We start from the raw sequence: 16537 nt of genomic DNA, 5'->3' as shown, positions 1-16537 counted from the left end.
GAGTGCTGGGATTAAAGGTGTGTGCCACCACCGCCAGGCAAAATTTCAAATTTTTGATTGGAGGGTGTGATCAAAGGAAATAGAAGTATCCAGTACATCTGTACACAACATGGAAAAATAACCAAACTACATCCTGAAGTGTCAGGGGCTCTGGGAGTGTTTACCCCAGGCAGAGAAGCATCATTCGACCTGTCCCTTCCATCTCACGACACAGAGGGGCAGCATCTCACCATCAGAGAAGCCTTTCCTTGCACGGCAGAACCTACTGTAGAGATCCACAACTGGTCAAAACACAGGAAGTGGCATGCGGTGCCCAAGCCCCACTGGTACAATAGCAACACAATCTATACACCTGTGACTGAGGCAACATCTCAGAAGGGTCAGAGATACTGGGAGAGCCAGAGAACATGAAAGATTGCTGCTACATGCTGTCCCCTGCACACAACATGGAGGCTTCACCGTGGAATCTCGAACAAGGCCAGCACAGTCATCACACCAGTTAACGTGCTAACATGGATGTGGGGACTTTCCAAAGCCTACTCCTAGATGAAGAATTATAGACCGTCAATGACTTCTAACTGGGGGAGACCAGTTTACTTCAAGAACAAGCCCCCAAATGTGCTTATCTATAAACTCACGCACATACACACATACAAGCAACACTAATTGGCCTCAGTAGAATATATATACATATACATATATATGTATATGTATGTATGTATATATATATATATATATATACACATATATATGTTATAAATTTCAGAGGGAGGAGGAACATGGAAGTACCCTGATGTCAAAGAGGGGATGTGGCAAATTAGAATGATACAAATACTCTGTACTCATTCATGGAATTCTAAAAACATAAATTTAAGATAATAAGACAAGAGAACAAGTAAAACTTACAAAAAAACAAATGTGATCAAAAAGCATAATCTAGACATGATTATGAGGCTCAGGAAGATAAACTGAGTCTGAGCCATGAAGAGATGCAGCGATGTTGGAGGAAGCACGGAGAAGTCCCCCTGCCCAGCATGACAAGAACATCTGGGCTCGGCTACCTACACAACATGGCTCACCTCAGGTCACCTTACCATGGTGCTCATTACATGCCTTTCAATGGGATAATAAGTTATCAGCTATAATACGTTTTCAGGGCACTACCTGGTAATATTATCAAAGTGCAAATCTGTCACAAATAGACCCTCAGATGAAATGAATTCAGATTGCGACATTCCACACTTATTAGGTCCTCATGTGCTCTTCTGGCTGCTGGAAGCTCGGTTCTCTGTTCAGAGAGACTGGCGAGCGTGAGAGTGATGCTGGAGAAGTAACTGTGATGGGCAGAGAGCTGTCACTCCAACACATGGCAGATGGAAAAGGGCTTGAAAAGGAGATGATATTCCCGCTGTAGCTCAGTCATATTTCACAACACCCTGCACACCACCCAGATCACTTTGGCTTCAGAGGGTAAGACTCGGGGTTTCAGTTGTAAACGCCCCCTTCAGTCACTGGGTGGGCCACCAGGCCTCAGCTGGCCTCCTGGATGGGCTACACATGAGCCCTGTCAACTATTCATGGCCGGTGGTTAACTTCCAGAGCTCAGATGGGGAAAGCAAGAGCGGCTCTCAATGAGTTGGAGCCTCTACTCTAAAAAACAAGGGGCATAAAGAATTCCCTCCATCCAGCCCATGCTCTCTGTGCCTTAGCCAGGCATGGTATGTCTTAGAAGCACATCACTAAGGGAAAAGTCTATTATATATCCTCAAAAGACTAGAGACTCTTTCATCATTAGAAAATCTCTGGGATCCTTGCATACTCTTCTTTTTACTGCTTTGTTTTTTGTTTTGTTATAATTAGCAAAAAAGAAATGAAAACATAGATGTAGGCACTATCTACTACATACCTGTTACTTCTCATTGTGACCAAAACACCTGGCATAGACAAAGTAAAGAAGGAAGCATTAATTTGAGCTATTGTGTCAGAGGGTTTAGTCCATCATAGACAGGAGGACATACTGGACAAGAGGAGCTGCCTACTTCACAGAAAGCTGGGAAACAGAGAGAGAGAGGATGCTAACATATATCTGGCTTTCTCTTTTCTCTTCCTTTATTTTATTTGGATTCTCAGTCCATCTATAATAATTTTTATATAGACTACAGAGTGTAAATCTATAGAAAAAATATGTCAGCTAAGTGAATTTTATTTATTCTCCCAGCCTTTCCTGAGAGGAAACATATGATTGACATCACCCGTCTCCTGTTCCATATTGGCACTGATGTTCTGTTTGGTCACTCGGTGCTCAACCTGTGCAGGAACACATGAAAGTTTTTCCCTAAAATTATACCAGACTAGAGGCTGGGGAGATGCTTCAGATGGCAACATGCTTGTTTCACAAGTACCCGTGTATGCCAGTTGTGGAGATGTTTGCCTGTAAGCTCCTCTCTGGATATGGAGGGGCAATAGAATACCTTGGGCTCACTTGCTGGTCACACAGGCTAGTCAAATCAGTGAGCTCCAGGCTGAATGAGAAACCCCACATCAAAAGCAAGACAAAGAAATATAGAGGAAGAAATTCAGTGTTGACCTCTGGCCTCGGCACATACATGTATACACACAGGCACACCTACACAGACAAGTACAAACACATACACACAACAGCCTTTATAAACACACCATTGATTAGGCAAGCATCATTGGTAGACATATAAAACCTTTGTTATTCCTGTGCAGTGTCCCTTTGTATTAATCATCTTTGTTGTAGTGTCACAAGATAAACAGCTCACTATCTTTATAGTCAAGAAAACGATGCAAAGATCTCACAGCCTGTCTGTTCATGGACAGAGCCATCCTGTAGCGAGCTGCAGTAAAGAAGTAAAGTGGAATCACAACTGGTGGAGATGTATAATCAACTCCTATGGCTAGAGTCTGACCTATGCTATGATCACGCAATGATTATCAGCTGCCTGCATATGCATGGGGCTATGGGCAGTGCCCACCTGGCAATCCGGGATTGGCAGCCCATGCCTACTTAAGGGCTGGGAGAGGTTTGCCAAAGGAGAGAGGAGAGAGGAAAAAAGCAGAGAGGAGAGAGGTCAACGGAGAGAGAGGAAAAAGGAGAGAGGTCAACGGAGAGGGAGGGGAAGAGAGGAAGAGAGAGAGAGAATGAATAAAGGTCCTGGAATAAATTTCAGTGAGAAGAGCTCCAGTGGTCACCTCATTCCTTGCGGGACGAGGGTGACCGTGACACCATCCAACGCTGGAGTGGCCTAAACTTTTCTCCTAATCAAAGCCACACTTTTAATGAGATTTGATCTTTGATTGAAAGTGAGAGGCTGAATAATGAACTTCTGGGTCATTACGCTGCTTCAGGCTTAATTTTTATTTAATTTCAGTCCCCTGATGTTTGTGATATAGAGTTCTTAATTTGTATTGGATCTTTAAAACTTTCTCTTTCTGATCTTTGATGTCAGTTGCCTCTTACTTTTAAACTTAAGAGTACTGAAATAAAAAATTCTAGTTTCCATAGAAGCATATCATTTCTGGCTACATCTTTGAACATGTCCACATTGCTATTGGCCTATTGGTCCCATATTATAGAAGGGCTTTTAAGTAATGTCAAGTGCGTTAGATGCCCCTAATTTGGGGAATGCCTGTAATGAGAATAGAATATCTACTGTCTTTGGCCAAGCAAACTTTGGTATAGACTCTAGCTTGGCTAGCCACCCACTGTGTGACTCAGTAGCCAATGTCATCTTATACCTTATGGTCTGACTTTGTTATTTGTTCTCATGTATGTCTGCATGCCATATATGCATGCACACATGTGTTTGGTGTGTGCAGAAACAAAAAGAATTAATATCTAGATAAGATCCAGTTCTCTTCAGCCACAGGGCATCAGCCCCTTGCAAGTCCTCCTACCCTCAGACACACCCTAAAATGCCACTACAGCCTCCTGCAACTTACACAGCGATGGAGAATTTACTCTGAACCATGATCGCTGTGACCAGACTCACATTGGTTAGGAAGGATCGCTGTAATGCAGAAACACTCTGGAATTTATAGGAAGGTGACATGGTATCTGATTCTTCAAATCATGGCAGACTTTTGTCCAAGGATCCTGTGACTTCAGTTTCCCTTTCTCAGCAGACTATTCTCAAGCATAGCTACACGAAGAAGGCTTCTCAGCTGTCCTCCAAGTTCTTTGTAATATGGCCACATTGAAATAGGGACATGTGTGAAATAAGTGTGTGATAGGTACATATACATTCACATGCTGTTGGTGTGCAGTGTGTCCAGCAGTACATACATGTGTGTACAATGTGTGCATATGTGATATGTGGACATGAGTGCACCTGCTGGGCATATGTGTATGTACAAGCTCTACTAGTGTGAGCACATATGTGATATTTAGATATGCATGCCCATGTTACTGTACATGACATGGTGTGTTTGTACTATATCTATGACTGATCTTCTAGGCTGCTCTGCTCCACTAGAAAATGTATAAGTTTCTCAGAGCTGCTACAACAAATGACCATGATCACAGCCCAGGGCAATTCCTTAAGATTCTGGAACCTGAGTATCTAAAACCAGGGCTCCAGAAGAAGTATTCTTTCCTTGCTTCTTCCTGAGTCAACAGTGATCCTCTATCACAGGTTCCTTGGATTGACTCAGCATCACTCTGACATCTGTGTTGATCTCCATTGCTGCATCCTTCTTCTTTACATACTCCATATCTCTGAACCATCTCCTCCTTGATTCTTGGCTGTCTGGAAGCCTGCGAAGCAGTTATGTATCTGTGTGAGATGCTGTCAGAAATAAAACCCAATTTCTTCATTCTTTTCTCCTCTTCTTGCCTCTCTTCTCCCTTCTCTCTATTTCCTCCTCCTCAAAAATGTCTTCTCCCATTAAAAAATCATTAGCTTAAAAAAATGAAACATGCTCTGTTTTGTTTTGAGACAGGGTTTCTCTGTGTAACAACCCTAGCTGTCTTGGAACTAGCTCTTGTAGACCAGGCTGGTCTTGAACTCACAGAAATCTGCCTGCCTCTGCCTCCCAAGTGCTGAGATTAAAGGCATGTTCCACCACCTCCAGGCAATATTAAATGTTCTCATCAAACACCTTCACACACAAAGAAATAATAGAGAAACCACGCACGACTGCCTATTGGTAACCGAAGTCCTTGGGAGACTGAAGCAGGAGGACTTTAAAATGGCCAGCCTGTACTCCATGATGTAACATATTGCAAGAGGAAAGGAATCAGAGAGAGAGAGACAGACAGACAGACAGACAGACAGAAACAGACAGATGATGGCTATATTATTTATCCTGCATCTTGCTTATAGAATTACTTCACATACATATGAATATCAATAGAGTATGCTTATGCCTGAAGTACACAAAGATTTTTATGTGGCAACTCTACATGAAGAAATCTGGAAAGATGGTAAAACAAATGCATACCAACAGGGAAAAGCTAGCAAACTGATTTTTACCAGCTCACCATAGGAAATGGAGAGCTGTGTGCTGCGAGTGTCCGTGGACACAGGGGCGTCACCCAGAGGCACGCCTCCCTCCGCCTCCCTCAAGTTCTGCTGATGTTGCCTGAGGTCCCATCAAAAGTCATTTCAGCAACCTAGTTGCTGAGACAGATGGCATCGTCTCCGGGGTTTCTGACCTTCATCAACAAGAAGAAAATTTCAGCTGAACCCTGCAAAAATGCCAGGACAACATAAATCACATTTGGACAGCCTGTGCTTTCTATCTAACGCGTGAAGACACCTAATCATACATCGAGACCTGGATAATAAAATGAACCAAGGGAAGAGAAAGAAAAATTAATTAGCGCTCACTCTGCTCATTGTGTAAAAAGCTACTGGCCTTTTTTGGTTGTTGTGGTTTTTTTTTTTCCTATTAAGAAAAAGAGATGACAAAACTGTCCTCAAAAAAAAAACTAGCTTGCACTTAATTAAGCATTTCTTAAACACATTTTAATTCAGAGTTTAGAGAAAGAAAGCATCACTAAAAATTATACAAAGGAATGGCCTTGCTTCTCTTAAGCAAAATAAATGACAAGTGAAAGCAATAGCTGTAATTAATGGTATTAAAATGCAAGCGACTCAGCCCCAGTTAATATGCAATTGTGGAGAGAAGACAAGCAGTGCTTTTAAAATTAAGGGATCAAAACATAGCCCTGTTCATCTGAGACTGGAATCAGACTGCTCATCACTGTAGTGGGATCCACAGAGCAGGCTTCTCCTAGTCTCTGCAGGGATATGTGATAGAAGGCTCTTACTGGTGAGATCTGTGTGTGCATTACCCATGAGAACATCAGTGCTTTGATGGTACAAATCTGTAGTATAATACTAAAGGAGAACATGCTCAAAGGGGCCGACGGAGAACGATGAATCTTCTCTTCCACCTTGGGCTAAAGAACAGGGTCTTTGGTTTGTTTTAGTCATAGATTGCCGGATATGGAGACAGGAAGATTCTATACACAGCACATGTACTACTCCTCCCATTCCTTCATTCTCTACAGGCATCTCTAATCAAACGCAAGCTCGCTCTTGTAAAAAAATTATACATAGCACATATATGGCTGATTCAATTCCATTACCCGCCGGAGATAGCACTAATCAATCACACATCAGTACTGGCAGAGAATATGTCTATATGTAACACATATACCACTGCTCCCACAGCTTTACCCTCTGCAGGCCTCCTTAATCAATCATGCATTTTTTTTTCTAGTGGAACTTCTATTTCTCATTTTCAGTCTGCTATTATCAGCAGGAGCATTCAGGCAGGGTCACAACCAATCAGAATGGAAGCCACTGAGATCAATGCTTAGCAACCCCTTCTTTACAGCCTTATCCCAACTGGAACTATAAGATTCCTGAACTCTCTAGTAATTGGGGACTTGGGATATAGTGGAAGCGTTGTTATTTTCTCTGCTGTTTACTAACAGGTCCCAGACGTACCTTCTCTGGTCTCATGAGAAGCTAACACATTGAGTCAGTGTTAAGAAGCAGAAGGGAAACAGTGTCCTAATAAGCTGGACCATGTATTTACTTACAGTTTAAGTATTCTGAAGCCTGGGAGAGAAGGGTCTTGAGTCCCAGGCGAACCTGGGCTCAATAAGAAGTTTCAGACCAGATCTGCCTATACAAAATCGCAGTCTCAAAAAATCTAACGAAAATATAATAAACTAATGAGGGAACCTGAACTATGGAAACATAGCCTTCCACCCAGCCAGCAGGGCAAGAGTCTCAAGCTCACCAAGCCCTTGGTGACCACAGAATGAGTCTCATCTCCACAACCATGTTCTCATGGGCACTTGAGGAATTAAACAGCCAGGAAACTGCCAGGCCCAGTGTTCATACCTTGACATTTGAGAACCTGAGCTAACCTATTAGCCACACTCGGCTACACCAGAGCTCTGCGGACTGACTTCTCACAACCAACTTCAAGGTCAAGGGGAGTATGTATCTGACAGCCTGTTCCAGACTCCCTCCTGCACACTCTGGGCTACACCGGAGCTAGCAGCACTGTAGAGTGTGCCCAGCACCCCTCCATCATCTGACAGTTGTGTCCCTGGCCATGGGAGACTAATTTAACTTGACATGCCAACCCCTGGAGATGCTCCATCAGTCTCGTCTGTGTTTCTCTCTCCCTAGCTTGCTATCATCCTCTAATTTTCCTAAAATACATGAAAGAAAGCCAAAGTTAAGACTTGCACACAGGTAGTTATAAAAGGCAGGCACATAAAGACATCCCGACCTCAAACTCTTACCTATGAAACTAACTCCCAGCCAGCCTGGCAAATGAGACATTGACAGGGACTCTCCACCCCAGGGAGCCTGAAGTGCCTATGCTTTGAGGACTGAGATAATGCCTTAGTGTGGGTGAATGAGAGGGTGCTGGGCACAGGAAGGCATCATCCAAGTATTGCTTGGTCCTGGTCCCCATTGTTTCTGCTCTGTTGAGATCCTCTTTACAAAGATTCTCAGCTGGGAAAGCTACCCATATGCTAGAAGGACTGAATTCTTGAGTAGCAGGTACTGAGTTTGCTTTGTTTAGCTTTTCCATAGGATTGCATAATAGGAAGTACAGCCTAGTGGTTAGGAGTCAATGGGGCACTACCTGTGCTGAAACCCTTCTCTCCCATTATCCCTGAATGATCTGAGGCATGTTTACTAATGCCCTTCCAGATCATGTCTCATTTGGGAACAAAATTGTATGGTTCACAAGGCTCTGGACAAATATTAAGATAAAACATTAAATATGAAGAACTCAAAACTGCCCTTGGCATTCTTTGTCAACTAGATGCTGCTGTTGGTCTCTGTTGGATCAGCTGATAGATATGTATGTAGATATTCCTAGCATACATGAAGTCCTGGGCTATATACCCAGTACCACATAAGTCAGGTATGACAGTGCACACTTGTAATTCCAGAATTGAAGATGTAGACACACAAGGATCAGGAGTTCAGGACTGACATTGACCCCATCATGAGTTCAAATTCAGTCTGGGATCCATGAGAAGCTGTGCTGATGATTATTCTGAAACAGAGGCAAAGACCAGGCTTGGCCCACGGGGAATGAGCTATGTGTGACAGCAGCAGTGGCTGAGGAACAAGTCACAGCCCGGAGGAACTGTGTGAGAAAGGAAATATGAATGACCAGAAAAGTCAAGAAATACAGAGATAGGACGGCAGCTTCCTAGCCACAAATCCAAGATCATGCATGAGCTGACAAAAGTCCTGAAATCAGAAGTGAAGATGTCTCAGCAAACTCTGCATAGACATCCCGAGGCCATGGCAATGTGTTTAACCCCTGATCCTTTCTCAAGACTCTACCCAATTGTGTGTACAATCGACTGCATTCTATTCAATGGGGCGGGTACTCTCCCTGCTTATTGAGTCTCCTTAGCCTGGCCCAGCGCACTTCCCATCTCATCCTCAAGCCCTGTTTTCCCCTGTGTCTTGAGCTCCAGTTCTTAGGACCTCCACTCATTTGTCATGCTGCTTGACACAGATGTCCAGCTTTGTCCCCAGCCTGGGGTACCATCTTTTATGTGGCTTTTAGTGGGAAAATGTGGGCAAATATCTATGCACCCTAGATAGAGCATGATGGCAGATCAAATAAACAATTTGACTGAAATCCAACATGGTGAAGCAATGGGCTTATCAGGCTTATTTACAAAGCATGAGTGAGGATTGAGTGAGGACTTGCTTGTAGGGACGTGGATGGATGACTTACAGCCCATTGCATCAACAAAAAGATCACCCAGCATGGGTTATGACTCAAGACAGCTACATCCTTGAAGCTCTGCTATATTTCCACTACGGGACAGGATCCCTGATGATACCATAGTTCAGGAATATTTTTGGCCTCTCACTCAGAACACGTGCTGGCCAAAGACACATTCTGAGTGGGCAACACTAGTCAGAGCACATCAGCTTCTTTAGCCTTCTCAGCTTCAAGTCCACACAAAAGGAAACACAAGCTGTAACTTTCTGGACCACTCAAAACCCCTCTGGGTGGTTTCCGGGCAGATCGGAAGCTGTTTGGCTGCCCCGGGCCAGAAGATAAGTGAGGAAAAGAAGCCCTGTCTGTGTTTACAGCTGTGACAAATGGGCTCCTGTCTTCTCCTGACAGACTCTCTCTGACTGACTGATGCACCAGCCTCCGCGATCATCACCAGAATCACCGCCCTCGTCATGGTTTGAAATTCAGATGGATTTTACACCACAAATAAGAATGAATTCAAATGTCTCAGTTCCCAGAGCAGAACTGATGGGGCTATAATGTCATGCTTGTGCAACTGTACACAGCCAAGCAGGGATGCCGTGTGATGGGTTACCTCCCATCCCCTTTGCTGAATCTACATTAGTTCTGTAGCCTTCACCTCCGGGAAGCTATCATAGTCCAGTATCAAGTAGCAGGACACTGCGTTCCACATGTCTGTAGTATCTTCCAGGAGATCAAAGGAGATGGAAGAACCCCATTCTGCTATGGGTTTGTTCTCAGGAGCCCTGCTAATAAGTGGGGTCAAAAGTGAAAGTAACAAAATAAGACCACATCTGGGCAGCCACCTTGAAAATGCCCCATAAATAACCAGATGAGGTTTCCCAAGTGATAGTGGGCTTTCTGATGGTCCCAAAAATGCTGTGGGATAATGCTCTCGTCCACTGTAATATTTGTCACTCATATTGGTTCCATAAAACGCTGATTGGCTAGTAGCCAGGCAGGAAGTATAGGTAGAGCAACCAGATTAAGAGAATTGTGGGAAGAGGAAATGAGAGACAGAATCAGCAGCTGGATACAGAGGAAGAAAGATGAGGATGTCTTACTGAAAAAATTTACCAAGTCACATGGCTAAACATTGGTTAATTTAAGTTCTAAGAGATAGTTAAGAATAAGCCCGAGTTAATAGGCTGAACAGTTTTTAATTAATATAAGTTTCTGAGTGTTTCTTTGGGATTGGATGACTGTGGGACCAGGCAGGAGAGAAACTCAAATTTACATCCAAAGAAAGCAGACAGCCAAGACAAAGGAAAATGAGAGGAAAAGGGACTGCTTCCTCACTCTGCTGAGTCTCCTCTAGGGGCCACCAAGCCTGAAAGCCAAAGTCCCTTGGTTGGTGAAAGTAGGGAAAGAACTCCTAAAAGTTATTCTCTAAGCCCACGTGTAGGGTGTGTGTGTGTGTGTGTGTGTGTGTGTGTGTGTGTGTGTGTGTGTATCACAAAATAAGAATTGATAAAATAAAATTTAAAAATAAAAGCAGGGATCTTTGACTGTGTGGGGACAGCCATGGTTTTCCCAATCAGCCCAGGACACAGCAGGGTAAGAACTCATCTCCAAATGAGCATCAGTATCTAACAGAAGGGAACAAAGAGAAGCTTGAAACTGGAAGAGGAAGGAAAGGGGTCCAGCTCATTTGGTAGGGTGCTTGCCTGCATGCAGCAAGTCCTAATGTGAATCCCAGCACACATTTTGCTAGTCATAGTGGGATAAGCCTGTAAAATTGAGCATTCGAGTGGTAGAGGCAAGAGGATCAGAAGCTCAAGGTCATCCCAAGCTACACAGTGAGTATGAGCCAGTCTGGTCTACAGAAGACACTATCAAGAATGAGGGGGGGGGGGCAGAAAGCAGTCAGAATAGAAACCTTACTGAAGTGTTTCTATTTCCAAAAAAAATAAAATTATCATTGAGATATACTCTGAGGTATACAGGAAAAGGTAGAGATGGAGGGAGAGAACTATTTCTACATATGCGAAACATGTGGGAAGAGAGAAAGAAAAGAAAGATTACATATGAGTGTATGTATTACGTATGTATAAATCACAAAGGTTAAAAGAAAATCAAAGTTAGAGAGCGGTGGGGGCACTGTTCAGGCTTTTCAACTAACAAGAGTCTAGTTTTAGAGAAAAGCCTGCCAAGTCTTCCTCCAGAGCAGTCAGCTGCTGTAAGAATCCACATGGGCCAAGGGGCCATTGCGTCTGAGGCAGGTTTACTTATGATTGTGGCACCTCTGTCATCTCTTGTCACTTTAATTCCACTCTATCAAATTGCCAATATTTCCTGGGGCATTTAGGCTGCACAGAAAGGGACACAGGGGCACATGCACACAACAAAAGCAGGGCCATCTTTTCAAATTTATAAATCATGGCAACAAATCATACATCAGAGCAGCAGAGGGACCAGGATATGTTCTTGGACTCAAATGGTAGCCACTCCAGCTGCTACAGCAGACACCTCCCTGAGTGGCTGCAGCTGCATTGCCAGCAGAGAGACTACAGAGTTTGTGCTCTTCTGATGAGCCTGGAGGATGCTTCCTCTCTGGGACACTTAGATTTTGATTGAGACTTTTCCAAGTAGGGAAAGAACTCCAGGAGATACATCATCCATAGCCAGGGAATCATAGTCTGAGCAGCCTTTTCTCATGGAGTACATTAGTGGATTTATCAGGGGCTGCTGCAACTACTGTCGGGTTCCTTTGTGACTCTGTCATATCAGCACAATCTCAGGGAGCAAGTGAAAAATCTCCCAGAAATGTTTTTACTTAATGTGTCCAGCATAACTCAAGGACATGTAAAAAGGGTGTGTGTGTGTGTGTGTGTGTGTGTGTGTGTGTGTGATCTCCTTTCTCCAGAAGAATGGGAGCTATGTAGAGAATGACTGTGTATAACTTCCTCCCCCAATAAGCTTCACAGACCAACACAGAGCCAGGTGTTGCTGATGGACAGATTGTAAGGGTAAGGGCAGGAGGAACAGAGTCTGAGTGGCTTAGAATTCCCAGAATATGTTCCGTTCATCTGTCTTGGTAATGATAGAGCTGAAGTTATTCCTTCGGTACCTGTTGCCCTGACAGCTTTAGAACTCTATCCTGTTGCCCTGACAGCTTTCGAACTCTATCAGAACATTATTTTTTAAATATTGCACTGGACTTAAATATACTTATGGGCATCATAAAAGTTCCAAGGAAAGTCAGAGCACCCTGAATTTGGGATGGAGCCAAGAAAGCGAGCTTTCTGAGCACTGCAACATGAGCTCAGTGGCTGGAACAGGACAAGACAGTGGGTAAAGTCGGAGTGTGTGTGTCACCTAAGAGGCAATTTGTTGTGTCCCATACACAAATATCCACATGTGTACATTAGAATGCTCTCTTACTGCACATGGGATCAGAACCCAGAACTTCAACACACATGGGATCAGGACTCAGCGTAAACAAAACTGTACTGTACACTTGAGCAGCTGCGATCGCCACTTCATCAGACCATGCAGGCAATTGCCTTGTCTTTAGAAGTGAGTCCTGGTCTGAGGAGTCAGCCGACACATCAGTCAGCAGATGCCTTAGCCATCATGAAACCATTGCTCAAAACCTCACCACGAGAGGATGACCACATGGGTCCACAGCTGCACCATCACAGAGAAAGGCATCTTCCTAAACCCGTAGACAGTGTCAGGAGTGGCCAGGAGCTCCATCTCCATGGTCCTGCGTGTGTAACCCCTTTGGATCCACCATATTAATAGTGAAACTTAATGCGGTCAGTTGTGCTTTGTCACAGAAACCTCTGTGAACTTCTGCTAATAAAGAGAGGCCAAGAATATCAAAGAACAAAGATCTGACAATTGCTTCTCCTGAGGGGACCCACACCAAGACTAACAAACAAAATAAATGGGTGGAAAACTCATTCATTCAGGCCTAAAGTAATCTTCCAAGAGCCTCCAATCTCAAATAGCAAGTTTGAGACTGCTCATGTGGATGAGTCCTGGAGGAAAACAAGGTAAGCCATCTTCCCACTAAATACACATAGATCAAATATAGAAAGATATATGCTGGGAAACCAGGCACCATCCATTCTATAATGCATGCAATGTCACACAATGCTATGCATGATACTTGCATCAAATATCAAGCATGTTGGTTAAAATTGTGACATGAGGAATCAATAAGTTATTTTTTTTTCTGGAAAACATAGTAAAATAAAACCACAGAACCACATTGGAGTAAAAACTAATTACATTACGCACTCCTCACTGCAGCCATCAGAAAGAACACTGGCCACGGGGGCTAAAATGATGGGCATTGTAAGCTGAGATCATCTCCAAGTGTCAACATACAGTCACCTCCAGAACGGGGTATGGTGAGGTGCACCAGAATCCCCTGGACTGCAATTACAACAGTCCTACTCTGTTTGAAACCAGAAATACAAAATATACGGGCCTACCTTTTGGTCCTCTGTTTCCGAGCAGTTATTGCAGTTGGCTTGGATATCCTGGAGAAGGAGAAAGGGAGAAAGAGCAGGAGTCAGCCTTGTACTTGAGGATATTCTGTGACTGCTGAGGCGCCCTTTATACTAATAAAAGATCACCCTCCTGGCAGTTCTTCCTCGAGTCTTCCTTCACGGTGCTCTTTGGAGGTGTACACAGTGGTGTTTGCAGTAGAGGCATATGGGTGTTGTAAGAGAGCTTTATTACATGCAGATGAGGGGTGAACCTGAATGCTATAGGTCAGAGATCAGCAAAGAGAAACTGAGCGCCATTGAAATCATCTCTCCCTACTACCTTACTCATATGCAAAGGGACGTTCCTTTCATCAGATTTAATGTCCTCCTCTGCCTTTGTCATATGAAAATATATCTGGTTTCAACACAAGCCATTGCTACCTAGTTAATATTTTGTTCATTCAGCCATCTTCCTACTTGTCTTTCTGTCTACCCATCTATCTGCTCATCCTCCCAACCATCAACCCATCTACCCACTCAATCAGCCACTCAACCACCCAACCACCCATCCACCCATCTACCTACTCATCCAAATATCGGTCCATCCGTCTGTGAATATCCATCCATCAATCCCTCAGTCCATCTGCCCACTCATCTATCACTCTATGTATCCATTCATCTAACCATCAGTCGATCTCCCCTGCCATATATACATTATCCATTTACCCATCCATTCACTTACCTCTCTGTCTGCCTGCCCATTGACCCATCCATGCATCCATCCATCAATTTGTCCATCCATCCACCCACCCATCTACCTGTCCATTTATCTGTCTGGATGCTGACCCACCCATCCATCTGTCTATCTACTCACACATTCATTTATTTCTCTATCCATCCTTCACAGAGTTGTCACCTAGTTAATTACCTATATTTATTGAATCCTTTTATCTAATACAACTTTGTTATTTTTTCCCTCATACAAAGGTGAAATTTATGGCACCCAACTTTAAGGAACTTGTTAGATAGAAGTGAAGACACATTCACACAAGAAACTATGGAATTAATTTATTTATGCAAAAGATTTGGGGTCTAAAAGATGGTCCATTAGGTAAAGATACCTATGTCTAAGCCTGCTAAACACTTTCAATCACTAGGATACACCTGGTAAAAGGAGCGATCCAACTCTAATAAGCTGTCCTCTGACCTGTACAGGTATGCTATGGTATGTACTTGGCACCTCTGCCCCCAACACATACACACACACGTGAAATAGGTGAACAAACCTAAAAGACATCCAAAGATTGTTATTTAGTACCCACTGATATCAGGCCAGGGTCTAGATACACAGTGCCACAAATTGCATCAAGTCCAGGGAAGGACCTGCCTTGGCAATGCTCATATTCTGGAGACGGAGAAAGAAAATAGAAAGGACAGATTGGTTAATGGACCTGGGAGAAGATAAGCGCACAATGTAAAACAATTCTGTGAGAAGGTGTGAAATGCTGAGAGCGGGAGTCTTAGATTTCAATCCAAAGAAGTGGCCCTGCATTAAGTCTTGAAGGACAGTCCAGACTGGATGATGGGCCCCTGGAGCGAAGTCCAGCCAATGGAGTGGCTCGTGTGAAGAGCCCAGATGGTGCTGTCGGCACACTCTAGCAACCAGGATGGCTCTTCAGCCAGAGGGAAGCAGGGATAAAGGATAGGGAAAGAGAGCAGAGGTCAATCAGGTGCATGCAAAACAAACAAACCAAAACCAAACAGAAACAAAAACAAAAGACTTAGGGAACAGCAAACACAACTCAACAAACACAGCGTAGTCCTCAAAGTGAGCTCCTGAAAGTCCAGGAGCTGTTTCAAAGGCATTTGTTCGCTTGTTTTAAAATCATTTTTATGATCATCTCAGGAAGTTTATAGAGGTTCCAACAAAAAGAAAGAAAAGAGAGACAGACAGACAGAGACAGAGACACAGGATTAGGAGATGGCTCACACAAGCCTGAGCATCTGAATTCAGATCCTTGGAACCCATGAAAAAACTGCGTGGCTCCACGTAATTCCAAGGCTCAGAAGTTGTAGACAGGAAATCTTAGGACCCAGCTGGGCAGCTAGATCAGCCTGAACTGGCAAACTCTGGGTTTAGCTGAGAGATCCTGCTTTAATGAACAGAGTGAAGAACAGGAAGGAAACACCCAGTGTCAGCCTGGGCCTACACACACACACACACACACACACACACACACACACACATACACAAAGGGAGGAAAACTACAAAACCATCATCTGAGAATCCTATTTCTGTGTTCGTGAAATGCAACTGAATCAGGAGTTTCCAGAGCCATCTGGACTTCCGTATTTATTGAAACAATCCTCAGGTGCTAAAATATGGAAACAATCTACTTGCGAAGCAGGGACAGGTGAAGAAAATGAGATGTGTATGAACAGTATCATATTTTGCAGCCATTCAAAAGAAAGGCAGTGTGTGGTGTGAAGGAATGTGAACCAGTGTGGCAGGGAATGAAAGGCTTCAGGGGCAGATAACAACCGCCATCGGAAACTAAGATCTCAAATACAAGGGGACGGGAAAGGCGGCTAACCAAAGGCTGCCAGAGAATGGGAAGCAAGGAATCTGTCAATCTAATGGTGCGGTCTCAGTGAGAAAGGAAGAGTGAGCTCAGTAGTCTCCTGTGCAATGTGCAGGCTGCAGTTCAGGATGAACTGGATTCCTAACAGAGGGCACAAGAGTAGAGCCATGTTGCCCACTACCAGAGTCTATGTGAGGCACCCAAGTGTGAATTAGATTT

The 16537-nt window shown here is 43.8% G+C and overlaps 1 protein-coding gene across 9 annotated transcripts in view; it reads right to left on the bottom strand.

Annotated features, from left to right (window-relative positions):
* Positions 1-16537, bottom strand: part of Rbfox1 (RNA binding fox-1 homolog 1) — a 1689477-nt gene that overhangs the window by 926297 nt on the left and 746643 nt on the right. For all 9 annotated transcript variants that reach the window (XM_026780390.1, XM_026780381.1, XM_026780380.1 and 6 more), the window contains one exon: positions 13740-13787. Coding sequence is in view for 6 of the 9 variants with exons in the window: in XM_026780380.1 (XP_026636181.1) it covers positions 13740-13787 (48 nt within the window). In the remaining 3 variants the exon portion in view is untranslated. The remainder of the gene's footprint in view (positions 1-13739; positions 13788-16537) is intronic.

This window comes from Microtus ochrogaster, chromosome 7 (assembly GCF_000317375.1).
Source record: "Microtus ochrogaster isolate Prairie Vole_2 chromosome 7, MicOch1.0, whole genome shotgun sequence".
Taxonomy (NCBI): Eukaryota; Metazoa; Chordata; class Mammalia; order Rodentia; family Cricetidae; genus Microtus; species Microtus ochrogaster.
The sequence above is the reverse complement of the archived record's forward strand: the minus strand, read 5'-3'. Positions and strand labels throughout refer to the sequence as shown.